Source organism: Rhinopithecus roxellana, chromosome 4, assembly GCF_007565055.1.
Source record: "Rhinopithecus roxellana isolate Shanxi Qingling chromosome 4, ASM756505v1, whole genome shotgun sequence".
NCBI lineage: Eukaryota > Metazoa > Chordata > Mammalia > Primates > Cercopithecidae > Rhinopithecus > Rhinopithecus roxellana.
In genome coordinates, this window is record NC_044552.1 from 161,147,754 (window position 1) to 161,172,552 (window position 24,799).

General features: G+C 41.2%; 2 protein-coding genes and 1 pseudogene across 2 annotated transcripts; all 3 read left to right on the forward strand.

Annotated features, from left to right (window-relative positions):
* The first annotated feature begins 373 nt into the window (after positions 1–373).
* On the forward strand, positions 374–700 carry LOC104657113 (60S ribosomal protein L30-like). The gene has a single exon (XM_030929424.1). The coding sequence runs from the start codon at positions 374–376 to the stop codon at positions 698–700; it is 327 nt and encodes a 108-aa protein (XP_030785284.1).
* A 1,195-nt stretch (positions 701–1,895) lies between these two features.
* Positions 1,896–1,984, forward strand: LOC115897217 (annotated as a pseudogene).
* A 14,785-nt stretch (positions 1,985–16,769) lies between these two features.
* On the forward strand, positions 16,770–22,955 carry MARCKS (myristoylated alanine rich protein kinase C substrate). Its single transcript, XM_030928583.1, has 2 exons — positions 16,770–17,333; positions 19,174–22,955. The coding sequence occupies exons 1-2, from the start codon at positions 17,232–17,234 to the stop codon at positions 20,068–20,070; spliced, it is 999 nt and encodes a 332-aa protein (XP_030784443.1). The 5' UTR covers positions 16,770–17,231; the 3' UTR covers positions 20,071–22,955.
* Positions 22,956–24,799: the final 1,844 nt, after the last annotated feature.

The following is a 24,799-nucleotide window of genomic DNA, read 5'->3' on the forward strand; positions in this document are numbered from 1 at the left end:
ACTTGGTTTCTAATCTAAATTCTGTTATTCACTAGTTGCACTTAGGCAAATCACTTACTATTTCTGCCATCTCCTCCTGCATGTGGCACATATGTAGGTAACTCATTTAAAAACAACAGGAAAAAGTTAAATTATGGATTATCTAGGAATAATTTGCATAACATATAAGGAAGACAACTCTAAACCTATATGTAAGGTTAAAAAAGAGACCTGAATACAGAGATTATATATATATATATATATATATATATATATAATATATATATAATATATAATATCTTTATTGTAAATGTAATATTATACAGATATCACCTTTCTCACTCCCCGACCATCTTGGCAGCAGCTCTTGGTTTGGGCCATCCCGACCAAGGAGATGAAAAAGTCGCTGGAGTCAATTAATTCTCGGCTCCAACTCATGGAAAGTGGAAAGTACATGCTGGGGTACAAGCAGACTCTAAAGATGATCAGACAAGGCACAGCAAAATTGGTCGTCCTTGCTAACAACTGCCCAGCTTTGAGGAAATCGGAAATAGAGTACTATGCAATGTTGGCCAAAATTGGTGTCCATCACTACAGTGGCAATAATATTGAACTGGGCACAGCATGTGGAAAATACTACAGAGTACGCACACTGGCGCTGACTGAACCAGGTGATTCCACTATCATTAGAAGCATGCCAGAACAGACTGGTGGAAAGTAAACTATGCAAAATTTTCCTTTAATAAAACTTACCAAGCTTGTTTTTTTAAAAAAAAAAAAAAACATTATAAAGATATCAATTTTATGCCAATTTATCAACTCAGTATAATCCCATCAAATACTCAGAGAAAAAATACGTTTAGAATTGAAAGACTGATCCTACTTTTATCTGGGAGAATAAATAAGTAAGAATGCTGATTTTTAAAGCAAAAGAACAATAAAGATGATTTTCCATGCCAGATATCAAAATACATTACAAAATTATAGTAATTAAACAAAAATGTATTGGCATAGGACTAAAAAGATAGTTCAGTAAACAGAAGAGAGAATCCAGCAATAGACCCATGTTTTCACAGGAATTGTAGTGCATACTAATGAAAGAATTTCAAATCAATTGTGGTAGAACATAAGGGAAAAATAATCAAATGAGATTCCCACCTCACACTATACTTCAAAATAAATTCCAATTTTTTTTTTTTTTTTTTTTTTTGAGATGGAGTCTTGCTCTGTCAACCAGGCTAGAGTGTAGTGGCAGAATCTTGGCTCACTGCAACCTCTGCCTCCAGAGTTCAAGTAGTTCTCCTGTCTCAGCCCCGTGAGTAGCTGGGATTACAGGTGCATGCCAGCATGCCTGGCTAATTTTTGTACTTTTAGTAGAGATGGGGTGTCACCATGTTGCCCCAGGTTGGTCTCGAACTCCTAACCTCAGGTGATCCACCTTCCTCGGTTTTCCAAAGTGCTAGGATTATAGGCGTTAGCCACCGTGCCCTGGCCATAAATTCCAATTGAATTAATAATCATAAGATTAAAAATTTTAACAAATATGAGGAAAACATAAGAATATGTATATACTTTTTTTTTTTTTTTTTTAAGTCTCGCTCTGTCACCCAGGTACAATCTCTGCTCACTGCAACCTCTGCCTCCCTGGGTTCAAGCAATCCTCCCACCTCAACCTCCCGAGTAGCTGGGATTACAGATGTGCACCACCACTCCCAGCTATTTTTTGTATTTTTAGTATCGATGGGGTTTCACCATGTTGGCCAGGCTGGTCTCTAAATCCTGGCCTCAAGTGATCTTCCCTCCTTGGCCTCCCAAAGTGCTGGGACTACAGGCGTGTGCCACCTCGCCCAACCCGAATACGTATGTACTCTTAAGGAAATATCATTCCTAAACAAGATAGAAAACTTAGAAGCCTGATCCTTTTGTAGCTCTTGAGCAACGATGACTGGGTGTTCACATGCACGTGTGAAATGCGCTACAATCTCGGCACATTACCCATCTGACCTGAACTTGGGGAGGAAAAAAAGCAAAAAACTCAGAAGTCACAAGGAACACAAGGAAACAACTGTCAGATATAACTACATGATGCTTTAAATTGTTCTGCCCAGGAAAAGATCACGTAAACCATGTTTAATGAAAGACAAAACAGACTGAAAGGAGATAGGTGTAACATATAACAGAAAGGGATTAACTGCTGTAATATGTAAAAACTAAAGAGTTCCTTCAATTAAATAATGAAAAGACAATTCAATATAATAAGGTAAAAGAATAAAAATGAACAACATAAAAAGAAAAAAGTGATCAACGAATATAAAGATCAATAATCTTTTTAGTGATTTCCCACCAGATTAAAGAAAACAATTGATAATATGTAGTTTTGGTAAGGGTATAAGGAAAAGGGCATTTTCATCACTGTGAATCTGAATATAAACAACCATAGCATTTCTGTGGGTCAGTTTGGCAACATTCATCAACATGTTAAAGATTATGCCCTTTGATGGAACAATATTACTTCTAACAATCCATCCTACAAAAATACTTACACATGTGGACAAATATATATATGAATATTAATGATACAATAGAGAAAAAATTTAAACAACCTAAACATTCATCATTGAAAGTAATGACTAAGTTTTAATATTTCCATATGAACAATGAAACACTCTATGGCTATTTAAACGAATTAGGTTGTTTTATATACACTCCTAGGGAAATTCTTCAAGATATAAAGTTCAAAAAAGAAGTCAGAAAGCAATCTAGATAGATTGCACATAATAATGTCATTCCTCCCATTTGTAAAACTCATGTATATATTTGTGCCTGAGAAAGCATGGGAATAGAAAAAAGCCTGAAAAGATATACTACAACTTGCTAAAAGGAGGTAGAATTCTTAAAAAGGATCAATGCAAAGGAATTTACTGCAGTTATTTTATGTACTCCTTTCCCATTTAAAAACGTTACAAAAATGCATTTTTTCTCATTAAAAATTTTAATGGAAAAAATAGGAGTTAACAAACTGTACTATTAATGTTGTTCCTGCCTTATGCAGAACTACTTGGTAATATAAAAAACAAGCAGAATTACAAAGCCTACAACTTTCTTTTGTTACATGTTCATTTTGCCTCCTTAATTTTTGTATTTATGTAAATAACTATAGCTTTTATTAAGGTTCAACTACAAAAGTAATAAAAGGTTTATCTAAGTTTTTTTCTGTACCCCTTTTAAATATACACAAAGCCAACTTTTAAAGCTGGCTTTTTAATATAAGTATGATCTAAAAGTCCATAATTTTTCCCAGAGGACTGAATGCCTCCAGAGGACCTACCACTGTGGAAAAGCCGCTGTGTCAAAATGATGCGGTGGAGCCATGCACTGGGCTGGACATCAACCTTGAAACACATGATGCTGGTGACCGCATAAGGAGAATTCCATTCAAATTTGACAGCTGATCGATGAAGTTCTAAGATTCTTGAGGGTTCTTTTAAACGCAGTTACCAGGCATCTGAAATCACTTTCAGAAACTTATCTACAGCATAATCTAGAGAAAAATTTCTAGGCCTTGGTATCTATTTCATCATTCAAATGATACTAATTCTCACCTGCCATTTGTTATAATGATTAAGTAAAACAATGAATCCAAAAATGCTTTGAAAGTTATGAAGTTGCTGTAAGACATTGTTTTTACCAATACATGAACAGTTGATCTTCCACAAATCAATTTGATATTCCTACCCCCACCCTTACCCTTTTATGGTCTGGAGTCAGACTTGTTATCATTTAATGAGAACTTCCTATATTCAGGTCCTTAGGAAAAGCCTCAAAACAGTTCTGGAAGGCAATGCTCCTATTACCCCCATTTCTCAGATGAGGAAGAAGATTAGGTACCTAGCCCCAAGTCACAAAGCCAGGAAATAGTAGAGCCTAAATTCAGTGCTGTTTATTTGATTCCAAAATTATTAACTGCTGCTCCTAACAGAGCACTGCCTCCCAGTATATTCATGTTTCATATCTTTTAATACCGATGAGGATAATAATTATTATGAGAATTATAATTGCTATAAATTATCTCTTTCCAACAAATTTTTTTCAAAATTGGGAGAAAAGCAAGCCTGGAAAAATAAAATTTGCATAGGTATTAACAAAATATTGCCCAAAGAAATTCAGGGTGTAAATACATTATTAATACACTGCTGCTAACAAGATTGGTAATTAGCACTGAGGAAAAAAGACAGAGAGCAAGAGAACCCAAAGAAAGCTCATTTATACATCTAGACTTTCTGTGAGAAGGATGAGGTTTTTTTTGTTTTGTTGTTGTTGTTGTTGTTTTGAAACAGAGTCTGGCTCTGTTGCCCAGGCTAGAGTGCTGTGGTGCAATCTCAGCTCATGCAACCTCTGCAAGCGATTTTCGTGCCTCAGCCCCCCAAGTAGCTGGGATTACAGGCATGGGCCACCATGCCTGGATAATTTTTGTATTTTTAGTAGAGACAGAGTTTTGCCATGTTGGTCAGGCTGGTCTCGAACTCACGACCTCAAGTGACTCTCCTGCCTTGGCCTTCCAAAGTGCTGGGATTACAGGCGTGAGCCACCACACCAGGTCAGATGAGTTTTTTTTTTTTTTTTTTTAATCTAATGTAAATTTTTTCAAAGTGCTGCTTGCCCCCAGATAAATAGCAAGACTAGCTCTCCTAGCTAAGTATAGATGAAGTGTCAAATTACATTAAAAAGCTCTGGCTTGTAAAATATTTGAGGAAAAGCAAAGACTAAGAAAAGATAGCTTAAGAAATGCAAAATGTGGTCACACAGCATTTGCTTAATCATGTAAAAGTCTAAACGTTAATTAAAATTGACATTAATTAAGAACTATAATCCCACCTCCCTCAAGAGAAAGGCTGGCTTACTGGAAGAAAAGGACAACTTGGAATCACCAATCCTCCTACTGGTCGTCTAGAGCCTTCAGTAATCCCTGGTCAGTGTCTCAGAATTCCTTTGGGAATCCTTCCCAAGGGAGGAGTCAAAAAACTGGGTTCATTGCAAATGCTTACTTTACAAGTGGGTACTTTATTACAGCTCAGCTGTTGCATGTTTTTCTTATTTTCCTTTCACTTCCAAATCTAGTCAGAGAGTTTCACCAAATCCATCTTATTCCAGGATGATAAGATAGAAAGGAAAACCAGCTTTTATTGAGGACCTGCTAAATGCTGGGGCCTGGAGCTACTAAATACCAAAACTTTCATTACACGTTCTGCCTATTTTCATCCAAATCGCACCAGAAAACTTCTTACAAAGAACGCTTAAAGCGGTGGCTCATACCTGTAATCCCAGCACGTTGGGAGGCCAAGGCTGGCAGATCACTTGAGGCCAAGAGTTTAAGACAAGCCTGGACAACATGGCGAAAACCCGTCTCTACTAAAAAAAAAAAAAAAAAAAAAAAGAAATACAAAATTAGCCAGGTATGGTAGTGTACGCTTGTAATCTCAGTCACTCGGGAGGCTGAGGCAGGAGAATCACTTGAACCTGGGAAGCAGAGGTTACAGTGAGATCTCCCCACTGCACTCCAGCCTGGGCGACAGAGCAAGACTCTGTCTCAAAAATAAACAAAAAATTTTTTTAAGAACACCTAAAACAACAACAATATCACCATACCTTACCTTTAGATATCTCTATTAAATCTTAGAATTCTTTGTTTAAGATAGAAACTTTTATCCACATTTTACAAAGGAAGAAACTTGGGCTTAGAGAAACGAAGTCAACTGCATTAGTTCACAACATAGCCACCAAATGTTTGAACCTGAAATTGAACCCATGTCCTCAAAAAGTGTAGCCCTGCTACACTGCAGCTCCTTCACCCCGGGTAGCAAATTCCCCAAAGACAAGTACTGTATTATTTTAGCAACAGCCAAAAGCACAGTGAATAAAATAGTATTTTGAAAGCTGGTTGAACAATGAAATGTTTAATGCACCTGGGAGGTGTTAGTATTATTAAAGAGTGACCAAAGTGGGTAACACAGTTTCCAGTAATAAAAGTGATCCTAAAATACAATCATAAAGTATTGAAACAGTTTCTTATGTGGCTTCTGGGGCCAGTCTCAAAGAGGAATGCCCCCCCCCCCCGCCCCGACAAATTGATTTGGAGATTGGCATGGATCTGATGGGTGTTCTGATAAAGTGATAATTAAAAAGGATAGTTGCTTGTTCCCATGAATTCTGATACAATGACAATGGAAATCAACATTCTCAACTTTATATTCTTGCCATGTTCATGCATATATATATATACACACACACACACTATGATAAGGAATTATATATATGTATTTATGTATAAAATGACATAAGGTGCATTTTATTATTTTTTAATTTTATTTACTTTTTTATTTTTTATTTTGTATTATTATACTTTAAGTTCTAGGGTACATGTGCACAACGTGCAGGTTTGTTACATATGTATACACATGCCATGTTGGTGTGCTGCACCCATTAACTCATCATTTACATTAGGTATATCTCCTAATGCTATCCCTCTCCCCTCCCCCCTCCCCACAATAGGCCCTGGTGTGTGATGTTCCCCTTCCTGTGTCCAAGTGCTCTCATTGTTCAATTCCCACCTATGAGTGAGAGCATGCGGTGTTTGGTTTTCTGTTCTTGGGATAGTTTGCTGAGAATGATGGTTTCCAGCTGCATCCATGTCCCTACAAAGGATACGAACTCATTCTTTTTTATGGCTGCATAGTATTCCATGGTGTATATGTGCCACATTTTCTTAATCCAGTCTGTCACTGATGGACATTTGGGTTGATTCCAAGTCTTTGCTATTGTGAATAGTGCTGCAATAAACATACGTGTGAATGTGTCTTTATAGCAGCATGATTTATAATCCTTTGGGTATATACCCAGTAATGGGATGGCTAGGTCAAGAAGTCAAATTGTCCCTGTTTGCAGATGACACGATTGTATATTTAGAAAACCCCATCGTCTCAGCCCAAAATCTCCTTAAGCTGATGAACAACTTCAGCAAAGTCTCAGGATACAAAATTAATGTGCAAAAATCACAAGCATTCTTATACACCAGTAACAGACAAACAGAGAGCCAAATTATGAATGAACTCCCATTCACAATAGCTTCAAAGAGAACAAAATACCTAGGAATCCAACTTACAAGGGATGTAAAGGACCTCTTCAAGGAGAACTACAAACCACTGCTCAGTGAAATAAAAGAGGACACAAACAAATGGAAGAACATACCATGCTCATGGATAGGAAGAATCAATATTGTGAAAATGGCCATACTACCCAAGATAATTTATACATTCAATGCCATCCCCATTAAGCTGCATTTTAATATGTTTCATGAAATAGTCCTGAGGGGCACATTAAGAATTTTAAAAGTTTGTAATAAAACATTAAATAAAAAGATACAGACCAAACAATTTAACTAGGTATTTGCCTATTTGATATCCAAGAATTTTTTTTACAGTTCTCCCCCACTAAATTGAATGAATCTTTTGATTGTATTAGTAAAAAGAAGTTAAAATGAAAATCAAATTATTTTTGAAAAGTAGTGATGATGTCTAGAATATAATAATTCTTTATCCTGCTTGTTATTGGATGTTTTCAAAACACCACAATTACCATAACATGGATTGTTTAAATGAAAAGTTGTAAAAAAAAAATTTGTTTTTTGGCCATTTGGTGAAAAGAATATAAAAGTAGATGCAGGGAAAATTACTACCCATTTTATTTGATTAATGGTCACTCTACAGTTTAAACATTCATGACATTTAAAGCCACAGTACAGGCTGGGCACAGTGGCTCAGGCCTGTAATCCTAGCACTTTGGGAGGCCCGGGCGGGAGGATCACCTGAGGTCAGGACTTTGAGACTAGCCTGGCCAAAACGGTGAAGCCCTGTCTCTACTAAAAACACAAAAATTAGCCAGGCATGGTGGTGCATGCCTGTAATCTCAGATACTCAGGAGGCTGAGGCAGGAGAGTCACCTGAGCCTGGGAGGCAGAGGTTGCAGTGAGCCAAGATTGCACTGCTACACTCCAGCCTGGGTGACTGAGACAAGACTATATCTCAGAAAAAAAAAATTACAGTAGGAAAAAGCAGTAGATAAAGAAATTAAGTGTTAGTGTTAGAAAATAAAATGTTAAGGACATGAAAAAAAATATTCTGATCAAGAAGGAAAACTGGTCTTGTCACCATAATCAGGAGGCAATGTCTATTATTTATCAATCGTCATTTTCTCTTCTCTGCTTCTTAGGAGGACATTTTGCCCCTACTGATGCAACTGTTGCTGTGGTTGAGTCAGACAAACATAAAAGACTGTGACAGGACCCTGAGAAGTTCAAAGACAAGGCTCTCTTCTCAGTAAAAAGGGAGATCAGTTCACAACCTCCTTGAAATCTGCTTATTTTGTGGAGAATAAAGGAGAGAGGGACAGATGCTGGTGGAAAACTGGCTTCCTAAATTTTTTTAAATTATAAAGTATCTTGGAATTCTTCAATCTTTTCTCTATAAAGTATATTTATTAGGTCTATATTAAAAACGTGTAACTACTAGTTCTTTATTGGGAGGCAAATTAAAACAATTATAAGGAAAAATTTAATAAATCATCATTCAGTGAGCCAAACTGGTCCTCTGTCTAGAGATTATGGTGACAGATTATAAACAGCCTTGGAAGTCAGGCAGGGAGGGTTAGATCCCAGACAACTAGAAGCCAATTTTTGATCAGAGATGCGACAAGAGAGATATTTATGGCATTGAATGCCCTGGAGAGGGGAACAATGACCAAAGAGGTAATTCAGGCAGAAAACATCAAGAACTTTGACTTGAGTTTTAGTCCTTGAAAGGGAGAAAATACCAGAGATGTTTGAAAGGAAAATAAATCAACACAACTTGACAAGGATAATCCATGGGGTGCTCTGAGCTAATAACAAATTATACAGTGAGAATTCCAGTCTTCTCCTTGATACTCAATTATTTTTATATTTAGTAAAGTCTAATCAATAGGAATTTTAGAGGAAAAAGCAACATAGGGTAACATGTGCTTGAGATATGAAAAATGATGGAGGTGAAAAGAGGTTTATAAACTAACCAAATGGGCAAAATCTTCAGGGTTTGTTTTGTTTTATTTTTTGTTTTAAATTCTAATTGGTAGTGGAGTGTTTAACCATACTGAAACCTAAGGAGGTCTTATACTTGGTTCTATTCTTAGCCTGAAAAGTGGAGAGAAATGAGTCCAAAATGTCTCCAAGAAAGCTGAAGAAATCATCAGGGAAGAAAGGAAGAGAAGGAAGGGAAGGAAAGGAAGGGAAGGAAATCATCAACTTTCCTGGAGACTTTGGACTCATTATAAAATATCTCGGTTGGAAAGTGGAAGACATGGTACACCAGATCACTCAGAAGATGAGCTGGTTTAGATGGGAAAACAATAACCTAACTTTGAGAAAGTGGAGAGAAATATACAAGCAGCAATTACCAGATCAGTAAGGAGACAATGGAAAGTATAGAGCTGGAATTTCAGTTAGCTATTAGGATAGGAAATTCTGATTGTTGTGTCATTGGCATAAAAGCCGTATTTAAAGCAATGAGAATAAGATCCAAAGTCAATTGAAAACTTGCCCTACGTATCTTTTCCTCAATATTGGAGAGGAGTTGGGTACGGTGGTGCATGCCTGTTGACCTAGCTACTTGGGAAGATGAGTAGCTTCAGCCTGGGAGTTTGAGACTGCAGTGAGCTATGATTAGGCCTGTGAAGAGCCACTGCACTCCAGCTGGGCAACATAGCGAAAACCTATCTAAAAAAAAATACACACATACACACACTGGAGAGGAAGAGGAGTGGAAGACATGTAGAAGAGGCAGAGACAGCAGGATAGGGCAGTGACAAAGTCCCTGTCTGTCTCAGACCACAAGATAGCTACCCAGACCAGCCATAGTTGAGATTGGGGACCTTTTTTTTTTTCTTATTTTAGATGAGGTCTCTCTCTGTCACCCAGGCTGGAGTGCAGTGGCGTGATCTCCGCTCACTGCAACCTCTGCCTCCCAGGTTCAAGAGATTCTCCTGCCTCAGTCTCCTGAATAGCTGGGATTATAGATGCATGCCACCACGCCTGGCTAATTTTTGTATTTTTAGTAGAGACAGGGTTTTATCATATTGGTCAGGCTAGTCTCGAACTCCTTACCTCATGATCCTCCCTCCTCGGCCTCCCAAAGTGCTGGGATTACAGGCGTGAGCCACCGCGCCCAGCCTGTAGTTGGGATTTTAAGCAAATTATTTAACAGCCTTATAACTGGGAATTCACCTAATTGATCTAATTGATCTCTGAATTTACTGTGGGTATTAAATAAAATAATATATACAATAGTGATTGAAATTTTAAAACTGTCAAGCGTTTACACCTACAATCAAAATGTAAATCAAATTCCAACTGTAGCCTTAATGGAAGAATGTCACATTTTCATCACCCGTTACATTCTCGACCATGAGTCCCATCCATCCCAGGAATCCTTACAGTTTTCTCACAGTGGCGCTGTGAAGGGCTATACGTTCTTACCTCTGATCTCCTGTCTCAGCTGCATCTCATATCTGGATTCTCTTCCCAACTGTAACATTCTCTCCCTTTCTCTACACCCTATTTTACCTACATTCCAAAAAGCTTCACTCTGCTCCAAGCAACACTCACACTTTTGCCCCAGGAAAGGTAGAGGTAAGTTTTTGGCACAATTCAACCATTTATGTTTTTATTCAGTTGTCCAAAAATATGTTTTGTGATGACAATATTCTGGATAAAGTTACTAAGGATGTTTCCAGATTCAAGAATCTGACTTGTCGGATTCTGTTTGTGCATGTGTGTGTTTCTTTGAATGCTAACTCCCACTTTGTAGATGTAGCCCTAAATACTTCTCTTACAACACATAAAGTTTAATATTTAATATATTTCAGACATTTTTTAGTGTATCTTGGTCATTGTTGTAACCTTCACAAAAGCTGGAAACATCCCATAAAATTCTTAACTTTATCTGAGGCAGCATAATGTAGTCAGGGAAACAGTGTCACAGGTTTGGAATCATCAAGAGCTGGACTGAGAACCCAGTCCAGACCACTTATGAACAGCATAAACTTGAGCATGTTATGTTATGCCTCAGGGATTTGATTTACAAAGAAAATGGGAGTAATGGTTTCTATTTTATAAGATTACTGTAGGGATTCTAATATGTAATGGAGGCAAATCACTGTACACCAGTGCCTGACATAAAGTAGGTACCTAATAAATATCTGCTGAGCAAACGAAGTCCTTCCCAGTCATCTCATCACAAAACCTAATAGAGTGTTGAAGGCACTGAAAAGTCCATCAAACTGGAGGGGCCCTTACTAAAGTTCTAGTTTAGCAGTAGCTTAATAAAAACTTTCTATTTATTGATTGCCACTAGTTATTTCTACGAGTTTAATACATCTTTTTTTAAAACTACATTGTCATTTGGAATAAAGGAAGTGTTTGATTTTATACTTTAATTTCTAGAACCATAGATTAGTTCAAATAACTCATTTCAGCCACTGTTTAAATCTCCTTTTTAATATCAGAAAGTATTTATGACTAAAAAAGCAATGAAAAGTTACCCTTTGTATGGTCCCTATACTTATCATGCTGAAGATTCAACTTTTTTCCATGTGAATGTTTTACTTCCACTTCTGGTCCGCCAGGTAAGAACAATGAGAAAAGTGACTAGGTAACTCTATAAGACCAGGACCCTGATCGCCTGATCCTTTTAATGAAAACTTTGATTGCTTTTCTTTATTTACTTACCTCTTATCTCTGAGAACAAAGTTGGAAAGGGAATTATCCCTGTGCCCTCCCCAATCCCCCACCTTCATTCCGTTCTTCCAAAAGTTTATATGGAAAGTTTTCAGCCTATCCCTGGAGGATAAGTATTGCAAATTTTGAGAAATGCTACTATGGATAAGCTTTGATTGAAAATTTCTGGATAAAACTTTTCTTTAAAAATTTTCGTACTTTTTGTTTACTTGTCTCTAATATTATGTCCTACTCTTTGATTACTCTTTCAAATATTGAAAATTCTTGGCCAGGCATAATGGCTCACACCTGTAATCCCAGCACTTTGAGAAGCTGAGGTGAAAGAATTACTTGAGCCCAGGAGTTAGAGACCAGTCTGGGTAATACAGGGAGATCCTGTTTCTACAACAAATAGTTCCAGCTACTGGGGAGGCTGGGGAGGAGGTTAGAAGACCATTTGAGCCCAGGAGTTAGATCAGCCTAGGCAACAGAGCGAGACCCTGTCTCAAAAAAAAAAAAAAAAAAAAAAAAAAAATATATATATATATATATATATATGTGTGTGTGTGTGTGTGTGTGTATGCGTGTGTGTGTATACACATACATATATATATGTCAGTTGGTGTGCCTGAATAGCAGTGACCAAAAAATACACTCTTGTTTGTAGTGGTTTTGTGGTGATCACCTATTCCGGCCATGTGGAGATCTAATACGCCAGAAACTTCACTCCTGTTGTAGGTATGTTAGTTCTTGATTCTTCAGACAGATAAACAGCGACTCTGATGTTTCCTAATTATGAAAGAATCTTTCTAGTTGAGTACTACTGGATAGTTAATAAAGAACACTAAAACAAAATCTAAAAGTAAAGAAGGTTGCAGTTTTAGTATCAATTTTAAAAACTCATAAAACTCCTACTACAGGCTGGGGGCAGTGGCTCATGCCTGTAATCCCAGCATTTTGAGAGGCTAAGGTGGGAGACCTTAGGACTCCCCAGGAGTTTGGGACCAGTCTGGGCAACATAGTGAGACCCTGTCTATACGGAATTACAACTCAACTCTCCCCTGAACTCCCATCTCCCTTATTTTGCTTTAGTTTCCCCCACCACTCCACCCCTCCCACAACACTTACAGACTTCTAACATTTCATATAATTTGCTGGCTTACATTTTTTCAACTTGTGCTTTTCTCCCCACCCAAGAATGCATGCTTTATAAAGATTTCTTGTCTGTTCTGTTCATTGATACTTCCCAAATGCCTACTACATGATAGGAGTTCAGTAAATACTTGCCAAATGAATTGAGGGGCTGCGTCTGTTTTCTTCCCCACCACACTGCAAGCTAATCAATTTCTGTGGAATTAAATTTCAAGTAGCATAAAATCTAAGATGAAGGATGGAGCAGAACACTGCCTGCACAGTGGGATCGCATATGTTGTGAATGCATGAATGCTTCCAGGTGAAAAAGGTGTATTTAATTTGGAATCTACAAAGTGGTCGTCATCTTTTGTGTTGTTTTTTAAGCACACAGTTAATCTTGTTTTTGCTTTCTTTCTCCACATGTTAAGAAGTTTTAAGAAACAATAATACAAATGTAAGCTGCATGAGAGGAAAGACCATGTCCATATTTGTCCCTGGTGTAAGCTGATGTCTAAAGCCTTTTTCCTCGTACTTAGGAAGACCTTAATAAATACTTCAGGAATGAATGACTGACCTACTGAGTGAATCTGTGCCATCAAGGGAAGATGGCAGCACTGGCAGTGGTAAAAAAGCCAGGACTCAGTCATCAAGGGGCCTGACCTCTATTCGTGGCTCTGCCCTCTGAGAATCTGGCAACTCTCCCGTGCCTATTTCTTCATCGTTGAGAGGGGGAAGCCAGGTGCTCCAGTTCAACTTCAGTAGATGATCTTCTAAAATGGAAGCCCCCTGAGGTCAGAGACCGAGTTTATCTTGTTCAATGATATGAAAACAAGATCTAGATTATTGTATTTGACACACTGGGCCCTCAAGATTTTGTGGAATAGTCTCCAAAATTCTTTCCAACGCTAACATTTTACAGAAAAATAACAGGCCTCTTAAATAAATTGCTCTTTTTTCTAAAGAAACCTATACACAGATTATTATTATCTTGCAAATATGTTAGGGCAGGGTGAAAGGGGAGTACAAATGAAGAATAAACGACCGTTTCTTCCTACATTATTAATTTGGTTTGGTTACAGACACCGGTTTTACATTTTCACTATGAACTCTTGGGTTCTTTAGTCATATTTCTGTAAACATTTTTGGCGCTTTGTTTGAAACCTTTAACGCTGCGTGTGAGCACACCAGACTCCTGAGGAGCCACGCTTGTACTGTGCTGCTTCCCTACCAGTTCCAAGTTCTTGGCCTTCTTTCCCTGTCATTAAACAGTTTTGCAAGAAGAAGAAGAACCGTTTTCCATTTGCCAGTCCGTTCTTCCTTACCCATCCTCCGCCGGGACCCCCTTCCCCATAAGCTCAAGAAATCCCCTGCTTGGACAACGCTAGTCGCTGGGGGAGGTTGGGTAAAGGGTGGCCCAGCCCTCAGCGGCCGCCGGCAGCGCCCCCAAGGAGCCTCCGCCTGCCACTTGCTGGGGACCGTCGGCTTTCCAGCTACCTTAGAATGCGCTTGCGTATCAAAAAAAAAATCTTTCCTACCGTAAACTAGACACTCAGACCGCTCGTGAGGAGGGAACTTATGTGTTTACAGTTTTTTTTTTTTTTTTTTTGCCCCAGAGCTGCTGCGGGAATTGATTGGCTCTCTCGCGCCTCTGACGCTAGGGCTGTCCCCCCCGCCCCGCCCCGCCCCGCCCTCACCCCGCCCCCTCGCGCGGCCATCTGCTTCGCAGTCTGTCTCCCAGTCTCTCACTCTGCCCCTCTCCCCTCCACCACTCCCAGCCCCCGACCCCTCCCTCCGTCACCCCCCAGCGCCGGCTCCGCCTCTTCCCCCTCCCCCGGCCCAGTGTTCCGAATCTTCCTTGGCCGTTGCCAGGGAGACCAGCCGATACCAGGCAAATAGGCGTACGAGAAAGAAAAGGGGGGAAAGCTACACGGCAGCCTGGTAACAAAGGAGCAATAAAAGCAGCCCCCAAATGGAGGGCGAAGGACGCGTCTGGGAGAAAATCCGAAAGCGAGCTAGCAGTCACCTCAATTTAAAATGGGAGGGGGATGCAGAGGAAGGGGCATGATTCACGTTGGGGGTGGGGGGAAATCAAGAGCCTTAAATGGGCTTTTGGGAATCACCTGGATGATGGTGTCGGATCAGCCCAGTTGGCTTTTCAAGTTGGAACTGCTAATACAAGGGATTCGCGTCCATTCTGGCGGCTGGGGTCGTGGGCCAGGCCAGCGGGCTCTCTTAAGGGTAATAACACGTTTGTTGGCAAGATGCATTTCTACGGAAACGTCTTTACATCAGCTCTGGGGAATATGACCATGGTCGAATTATGCATCTGAAGGAACTGAACAGTGAGAAGACGAAGCTTCACGTAACAATGTTCAGCTTGGTGATTTTCAAAGCAACGCTTGAACAAAGAGTTATTGGCTTGAACCAACCGTCTTTTTCACTCAGAGTGTGACCTATTTCCCTACAGTGAGCAGAAAATAAAACTGTTTGAGAATTCAGAGCTAGCACCAGGAGAAATGAACTATTCCCTCGACTGCTTCTCACCTTCATAAGCGAAAGATTATTTCTTGCAGGATCACCAAATGTAAACGAGAAAAGGTGGTCTGATTTTGCCACGAGTGAAAACTTTGGGAAGAAAATGCTTATTAAGCTGTTTCCTTGGTTCCCCTCACCCCCCATACTTTAAGTCAGTGCCTTGTCTCTCACACACAAATAGCGTCTGGTACTTCGGTGGCAAGGAGTGCAGTGACAGATGGAGGTATCCTGTGTACCATTATAGAAGCTTTTCCTCTAACCCAAGTTAGACTTGGAGAGCTCAGGGATCTTGCTATCTCTCAACATGCAGAACATTTCTCCTTAGAACTGCAATCCGGTTTAGAATGTCATCATTGCTGCCTCCCTTCCTTCCAGGAGCACATTCGCCTGCGTGCGCATTCACACACTCACACGTTCAAAAAGAGTCCATTCGATTCTGGCAGTAGGCTGAAAACGATCCATATTGACGCGAATAATATCCCAACTGTAAATATGGATTCGTCTACTTGAGGCTGTGTCTCATTTCACCACAGAGGAAAATTATGTCATTTCAAACAGTGATAAAATGCGAAGAGTTTCGATCTTCTGTAAATGGCTCTCACTTTGAATTGTGGAAAAAAAACTATTACTAACTGGGAATAGCCAGAGAAGGGGGAATTTGTTGAGCGCCCAAGGCCAATCTCAAAATATTTTATTGCATGCCAATGTGGGAGAGGGAAGGGAGTGTGGCTTCGCTGTCTGCCGCTTTTGCATTTTCCACATCTGGCCTACAGACCTAATTCTAACTTGCGATCTCGCTTGATGAAATTCGATCTTCGTGGTTTAAATACCTTTCAATTTGGGACGATTTAACCATTGCAGCAGTTGAAGAAACCAACCCTGCGCTTTATCTGTAAAGCCAATATGGAAAAAGAAAGAAGGAAAGAAAGCATGCTGCAAACACACAAATCACGACCATTGTCTTCAACACTCGCATAAACACACATACACATAAACACAGGGAAAGATGGGGGAGGGGAGCGAGTGGAGAGAGAGACACACGGATATAGACCGAAGAGAGTCAATGCGAGTCAAGTTAACGCTTTCTCCGCCCAGATGCACAACTACCCCCCTCCCGCGTTAATTAATTCCAAACAAAGCAAGCAATCAAGAAATGCATTATTATTTTCAAGCAGAGAGAGGCGAGTGCCATGTATTTTTTAATTGATTTATTTATTTGGAGGACATTAATTCTCGGTCTGAGGCTGATTTTCAAACCGTTTGCAAAGCGCGGCTCCATTGTTCGCCAGGCGCGCAGACCCCGCCCCCTGCTTTGTGTGCGGCGCGCGGATTGGCCGACGCGCGCGGGGGCCGCGTCAGCGCCCGCGAGCCCATTCATCTGTGCACTTGGGCGTTGGACCCCGCATCTTATTAGCAACCAGGGAGATTTCTCCATTTTCCTCTTGTCTACAGTGCGGCTACAAATCTGGGATTTTTTTATTACTTCTTTTTTTTTCGAACTACACTTGGGCTCCTTTTTTTGTGCTCGACTTTTCCACCCTTTTTCCCTCCCTCCTGTGCTGCTGCTTTTTGATCTCTTCGACTAAAATTTTTTTATCCGGAGTGTATTTAATCGGTTCTGTTCTGTCTTCTCCACCACCCCCACCCCCCTCCCTCCGGTGTGTGTGCCGCTGCCGCTGTTGCCGCCGCCGCTGCTGCTGCTGCTCGCCCCGTCGTTACACCAACCCGAGGCTCTTTGTTTCCCCTCTTGGATCTGTTGAGTTTCTTTGTTGAAGAAGCCAGCATGGGTGCCCAGTTCTCCAAGACCGCAGCGAAGGGAGAAGCCGCCGCGGAGAGGCCCGGGGAGGCGGCTGTGGCCTCGTCGCCTTCCAAAGCGAACGGGCAGGTAAATTCTACCTGTGGTTGTGGTCATTTACCTGGTGTCTGTCTCTCCTTCCCTCCTGGTGGCTCCCAAGGCTCGTTAGTGGAGAGGAGTGTGGCTGGATTCTAGTCTGAAAGTTGAATGGAATGGATAGCCTAAATTGTGTATTTTTTATAGCAGGGGTCTCCCCCCACCCCAAAGGAGTGGTTCCTTAGAATCCTGTAGAATTCTTGAGTAGAAGGGAGGAAAGGAGTGATAAATCGTCTAAAATGGCGTGGTTTGGAGATTGGCAGAACGTGACTAGCTAGGTGCCCTCCTCCCCCGCCCCCAGCCAGGTTGCATTTGTGTTTGGGGGCACAATGGTGTTTGGGTGGCTCTCGGGTTTGTTGTCGAAGCGAGATTGTCTTCGAGATTTCTGAACTGGTGGTGTGATTGTGTGTGTGGGGTGGGGGAGTCGGGAAAGGGGGGCGCAATGGGGATGGTGGTGGAGAAAGGCGAGGAGGGAAGGGCTGTCTTATTGTATGCCGCGGCGGCGTTCCCTGGGTTCTTGGAAAGGTGGTTGGCTGGGGTTGGACAGAGGGCTTCGGTACCTTTTGATGGGGCTTTCCCACTGTCCTAAATCTTTATTCGTAGCTGTCTGTGGAATTACACACCCATTTGATTTTTAAATGGTATCTGTGGGGTGGGAACACGGGGGTCCTTTAAGAACCTTTCCAGATGGTCAAAAAGAGGCGGTTCGTGCGTTTGGGTCGGGATTGTTCTTGTGCGTGGCGCCTCGACCACCCGCGGGGGGCCGCCTGGCGCTGCCCGGACCCAGGCAGATAGCTACGGTTGGGTGGACCCAAGAGGTCGGCCATGGGTGGCTGCTTCGTAAACACTGGGCACCCACCACGCCTCTTTTCCTAGAGAAGAGATCGTGTCGCTTCGCCTGCTCTAACCTACTGGGGAAAGCGAAGTCTGCCAAGAGCCTTTAAACCCGTTAAAAATGCAAAATGAACCGCCGAGGAGCGCCCAGGCTTCGCAGAATCACAGGGGAAGGTGGGCGTGGAAGCAGAGGCGAGACCTCAGAAATAATGGGTTTCCCCCTGCCTTGTTGGTTTCGGACCGACCAAGAGGCCAGGAAGCCACCTGAGCTTTGTTTGCGGACTGCTGAGCTGCGCGATCCGGGCTCGGGGGCGCCTCGGCCTGCGGGCAGGGCCCGGCTGGGCAGGGCGGGGTGGCCCGGCGACTCCGCCCCTCCTCGCCTGCCTGCCCCCAGCGCGGCGCAGTGGAGGCACAGCGCCCCCTGCCGGTCCTAAGGCCCTGAGCGGGCGCAGGACCTCGGAGGGCCCCGTGCGGGGAGGGGCTCCTGGCTCGAGTGCTGTGGTCCCCCTGGGAATTCCTGGTATTTTTGAAGAGGCCTTTATGTATTTAGGGCGAAAGAGGGATGTGAAACGTAGGCGCGGACCACCAGCTCTGGCTCTGTGCCTTCTTCCAAAGGGCGTTTGCTGTGTCAACTATTCCTTGGCACCTTTTTTCCCCAAAGCCCCCCATAAGGCGAGGGCTGGCATGGTTAGCCTTTGCTTGCTACGTTTCGGACTACTTCATCTTTAGGGCACTTGCTGAATGGCTGGGTGGTCACTGTACTACTTGGGGGCTACAGCTGTGTTTTGGGAGGGGGGGTTTCCAGGCAGCGGTGCCCATTTCCTCGTTCGTGGGGCTCTCGTCTGGGCATCCACCCGCGCCTCCCCCTAACGGCGGGGGTGGGGTCTCGATGGCCACAGGGGCCTTAGGGGGAAGCGGGTCCCTCCCGGCCCAGGGCTGGGGGCGGGAATGGCGGCGCCCCGGCCGCTTCAGTGACGCTCCCGCTTTCTCTGCCTCTTAGGAGAATGGCCACGTGAAGGTAAACGGCGACGCTTCGCCCGCGGCCGCCGAGTCGGGCGCCAAGGAGGAGCTGCAGGCCAACGGCAGCGCCCCGGCCGCCGACAAGGAGGAGCCCGCGGCCGCCGGGAGTGGGGCGGCGTCGCCCTCCGCAGCCGAGAAAGATGAGCCGGCCGCCGCCGCCCCCGAGGCTGGGGCCAGCCCGGTAGAGAAGGAGGCCCCCGCGGAAGGCGAGGCTGCGGAGCCCGGCTCGCCCACGGCCGCGGAGGGAGAGGCCGCATCGGCCGCCTCCTCGACGTCTTCGCCCAAGGCCGAGGATGGGGCCACGCCCTCGCCCAGCAACGAGACCCCGAAAAAAAAAAAGAAGCGCTTTTCCTTCAAGAAGTCTTTCAAGCTGAGCGGCTTCTCCTTCAAGAAGAACAAGAAGGAGGCTGGAGAAGGCGGTGAGGCCGAGGCGCCCGCTGCCGAAGGCGGCAAGGACGAGGCCGCCGGGGGCGCCGCTGCGGCCGCCGCCGCCGAGGCGGGCGCGGCCTCCGGGGAGCAGGCAGCGGCGCCGGGCGAGGAGGCGGCAGCTGGCGAGGAGGGGGCGGCGGGTGGCGACCCGCAGGAGGCCAAGCCCGAGGAGGCTGCTGTCGCGCCAGAGAAGCCACCCGCCAGCGACGAGACCAAGGCCGCCGAGGAGCCCAGCAAGGTAGAGGAGAAGAAGGCCGAGGAGGCCGGGGCCAGCGCCGCAGCCTGCGAGGCCCCCTCGGCCGCCGGGCCTGGCGCGCCCCCGGAGCAGGAGGCCGCCCCCGCAGAGGAGCCCGCGGTCGCCGCCGCCTCGTCAGCCTGCGCAGCCCCGTCACAGGAGGCCCAGCCCGAGTGCAGTCCAGAAGCCCCCCCAGCGGAGGCGGCAGAGTAAAAGAGCAAGCTTTTGTGAGATAATCGAAGAACTTTTCTCCCCTGTTTGTTTGTTGGAGTGGTGCCAGGTACTGGTTTTGGAGAACTTGTCTACAACCAGGGATTGATTTTAAAGATGTCTTTTTTTATTTTACTTTTTTTAAGCACCAAATTTTTTTTTCTCCCCCCCCCACCCCCACAGATCCCATCTCAAATCATTCTGTTAACCACCATTCCAACAGGTGGAGGAGAGCTTAAACACCTTCTTCCTCTGCCTTGTTTCTCTTTTATTTTTTGTTTTTTCGCATCAGTATTAATGTTTTTGCATACTTTGCATCTTTATTCAAAAATGTAAACTTTCTTTGTCAATCTATGGACATGCCCATATATGAAGGAGATGGGTGGGTCAAAAAGGGATATCAAATGAAGTGATAGGGGTCACAATGGGGAAATTGGAGTGGTGCATAACATTGCCAAAAGAATGTGCCACTAGAAATGGTGTAAAGGCTGTCTTTTTTTTTTTTTTTTAAAGAAAAGTTATTACCATGTATTTTGTGAGGCAGGTTTACAACACTACAAGTCTTGACTAAGAAGGAAAGAGGAAAAAAGAAAAAACACCAATACCCAGATTTAAAAAAAAAAAACGATCATAGTCTTAGGAGTTCATTTAAACCATAGGAACTTTTCACTTATCTCATGTTAGCTGTACCAGTCAGTGATTAAGTAGAACTACAAGTTGTATAGGCTTTATTGTTTATTGCTGGTTTATGACCTTAATAAAGTGTAATTATGTATTACCAGCAGGGTGTTTTTAACTGTGACTATTGTATAAAAACAAATCTTGATATCCAGAAGCACATGAAGTTTGCAACTTTCCACCCTGCCCATTTTTGTAAAACTGCAGTCATCTTGGACCTTTTAAAACACAAATTTTAAACTCAACCAAGCTGTGATAAGTGGAATGGTTACTGTTTATACTGTGGTATGTTTTTGATTACAGCAGATAATGCTTTCTTTTCCAGTCGTCTTTGAGAATAAAGGAAAAAAAATCTTCAGATGCAATGGTTTTGTGTAGCATCTTGTCTATCATGTTTTGTAAATACTGGAGAAGCTTTGACCAATTTGACTTAGAGATGGAATGTAACTTTGCTTACAAAAATTGCTATTAAACTCCTGCTTAAGGTGTTCTAATTTTCTGTGAGCACACTAAAAGCGAAAAATAAATGTGAATAAAATGTACAAATTTGTTGTGTTTTTTTATGTTCTAATAATACTGAGACTTCTAGGTCTTAGGTTAATTTTTTGGAAGATCTTGCATGCCATCAAGAGTAAATTTTCTTGTGGTTCTTAATCTGAAGTTTTCAAGCTCTGAAATTCATAATCCGCAGTGTCAGATTACGTAGCGGAAGATCTTACAACATTCCATGTCAAATCTGTTACCATTTATTGGCATTTAGTTTTCATTTAAGAATTGAACATAATTATTTTTATTGTAGTTATATAGCATGTCAGATTAAATCATTTAGAACAAAAGGGGTGTGAACCTAAGACTATTTAAATGTCTTATGAGAAAATTTCATAAAGCCATTTTCTTGTAATTCAGGTCCAGAAACAAATTTTAAACTGAGAGTCTATAGAATCCATAGTGCAGATGGGTCATGAAATGTGGCCAAATGTGTTTCAAAAATTGATGGTGTATTACTTGCTATTGTAATTGCTTAGTGCTTGGCTAATTTCCAAATTATTGCTTAATATGTTATACCTTAAGAAAACAGGTTTATGTAACAAAGTAATGGTGTTGAATGGATGATGTCAGTTCATGGGCCTTTAGCATAGTTTTAAGCTTTTTTTTTTTGTTTTTTGTTTTTTCCAAGTGTGTTAGCATCTTGTTACTCAAAGGATAAGATAGACAATAATACTTCACTGAATATTAATAATCTTTACTAGTTTACCTCCTCTGCCCTTTACCACCCGGTAACTGGTTATCTTTTTCTTCACTGGACCCTAAACTGATTGAATTTTAAGATATGTATTAAAAACCATTATTTCATTTAATGCACATCTGTTTTGCTGTTTTTGAGCAGTGTGCAGTTTAGGGTTCATGATAAATCATTGAACCACATGTGTAACAACTGAATGCCAAATCTTAAACTCATTAGAAAAATAACAAATTAGCTTTTGACACACACTCTTAATTGGAATAATGGATCAAAAATAGTGGTTCATGACCTTACCAAACACCCTTGCTACTAATAAAATCAAATAACACTTAGAAGGGTGTATATTTTTAGTTAGGGTTTCTTGATCTTGGAGGATGTTTGAAAGTTAAAAATTGAATTTGGTAACCAAAGGACTGATTTATGAGCCTTTCGTATCTTAACCAACTTTTTCTTAGTTACCTAGATGGCCAAGTACAGTGCCTGGTGTGTAGTAGGACTCAGTAAAAAAGTAGATTTTTAAAAATAACTCCCAAAGTGAATAGTCAAAAATCCTGTGTAGCAAACTGTTATATATTGCTGAGTTTGTTCTTTTAACAGCTGGAATTTATTAAGATGCATTATTTTGATTTTATTCACTGCCTAAAACACTTTGGGTGGTATTGATGGAGTTGGTGGATTTTCCTCCAAGCGATTAAATGAAATTTGACGTATCTTTTCATCCAAAGTTTTGTACATCATGTTTTCTAACGGAAAAAAAAAATGTTAATATGGCTTTTTTGTATTACTAAAAATAGCTTTGAGATTAAGGAAAAATAAATAACTCTTGTACAGTTCAGTATTGTCTATTAAATCTGTATTGGCAGTATGTATAACGGCATTTGCTGTGGTTACAAAATACTTCCCCTGGGTTATAATAATCATTTGATCCAATTCCTATTGCTTGTAAAATAAAGTTTTACCAGTTGATATAATCAAGCCTGCTAAAATAGGATTTTTTTTTACAAATTTTATTTTAAAATGCAAATATTTCTAGAGAAAATTTTAAAATCTTAGGTGTTAAAGGTAAGCATTCAGTTTAAGAGATTTAAACCATATGCTTGGCATTTTACTTAACATATAAAATTATATCCATTGAAGGTGAGTTGTATGCCCCAAGCCAATTAAAAATTTTAATGATAGAACTTGATAATATATTTGAGAAACAATGCAATTTTTTTATATGAATATAAACAATGTAACCTTGCAACTAAAGTTAAGGATTTGGGGTAAGGTACTTTTCACAGCCATATATATATATATATATATATATATATATATATATATAAACGTTTATTTATTTATTTATAGGCAGGTGCCTTACTATGTTGCCCAGGCTGGTCTTGAACTCTGGCCTCAAACGACCCTCCTGCCTCAGCCTCCCAAAGTTCTAGGATTACAGGTGTGAGCCACCATCCATCCCTGGACATGCAGCCATATTTTTTAGATAGGTGCTTGACTAGCAGTTGGTAGGGGAGCATAGTTTAATGTAGCCTCAGTCAAGTTTGAGAAATTTTAAAAGTATTTAAGTGAGAGATCTATTAGCTTTTAACTTCCCTTTAATCATTCACTGCAAATTGAGCATTTTTTTCCCCCTCTCCACATCCTATGAAAGTAGTGTGCCACACAGGAATTTTAAAATGCTTTTAATCTGTAAATGTTCCAGTCCCAGTTGGGGATTCAAGTTCCAGCACTCTTTTTAAATTATACTCAAGAATGCTATTCTGAAAATGGAAAATAAATACTTTTAAAAGGTTAGGTGTGAATTTTAACAGCTTTAGGATTTCCTATATATTTTCAATATTTTTAAAGTATTCAATAGATATACTTGGGTGTAGTTGACTAAAACTGATGAGATTGTCATTTTTTCTATTTTTTCTTTATTCTAGTAATATGCCAGTCACTAATGAATTTATAAAAAGCAATCTTTTCAGTGTTACTTATTTACATATGTTCTTCATTTAAGTTGTAGGTTGGTGAAACTGAGATCAATTTTTTGCCTGGAATTTATTCAACCCAAAAGATTTTCTGAAATTCCTCTTTCAGAGACATATGGAAATGTACTTATTATTTATAGTTATGGCTCATGTAAGAAAAAATGGTAATACGTAGTTTGATCTCTTTCTTACTTTGAGTGATAATGACTTACCATAAGCCATACCTTTTCTCAAAAGATGAGGATTTGGCATCATTTAGAAAAACTGTCTTCTGGATAATAGGCATTTCTTGTTAAATTCTAAAAATACTTTGAATCTTAAAAGCATCAACTAAATGAATGAATAAACCTCTCAAGACCACTGTAAGGGAAGCCCCATATTTAGGTATATAAGTTGTGTTTCATTCTTAGAAAATTCTTTATAGACTGATGTTGAAAATGTGAATGAAACATTTTTTTTAAAAATTTTTGTTTATGAGACTTGAAATTTGAATGTTCAAAAATAAACTGTGTATCTCTTTATAGAATTCTGGGGTAATTGTGGTCTCAAACTCCACATTACAAAGTTAACGACCATCTAGTATCAAAATATGAACTTTTTTTTTTTTTTTTGAGACGGGGTCTCACTCTGATTGCCCAGGCTGGAGTGCAGTTCACTGTAACCTCCTGGGTTCAAGCAATTCTTGTGCCCCAGCCTCCCTAATAGCTGGGATTACAGGCATGCACCACCATGCCCGGCTAATTTTTGTGTTCTTCGTAGAGATGGGGTTTTGCCATGTTGGCCAGGCTGGTCTCAAACTCCTGGCCTCAAGCAATCCGCCTACCTCTGCCTCCCAAAA

Coding starts and splice junctions, on each gene's coding strand:
- LOC104657113 (XM_030929424.1), top strand. CDS start 374: ATGAAAAAGTCGCTGGAGTCAATTAATTCTCGGCTCCAACTCATGGAA.
- MARCKS (XM_030928583.1), top strand. CDS start 17,232: ATGGGTGCCCAGTTCTCCAAGACCGCAGCGAAGGGAGAAGCCGCCGCG. Junction 17,334..19,173: donor CTTCCAAAGCGAACGGGCAG/GTAAATTCTACC, acceptor TCTGCCTCTTAG/GAGAATGGCCACGTGAAGGT.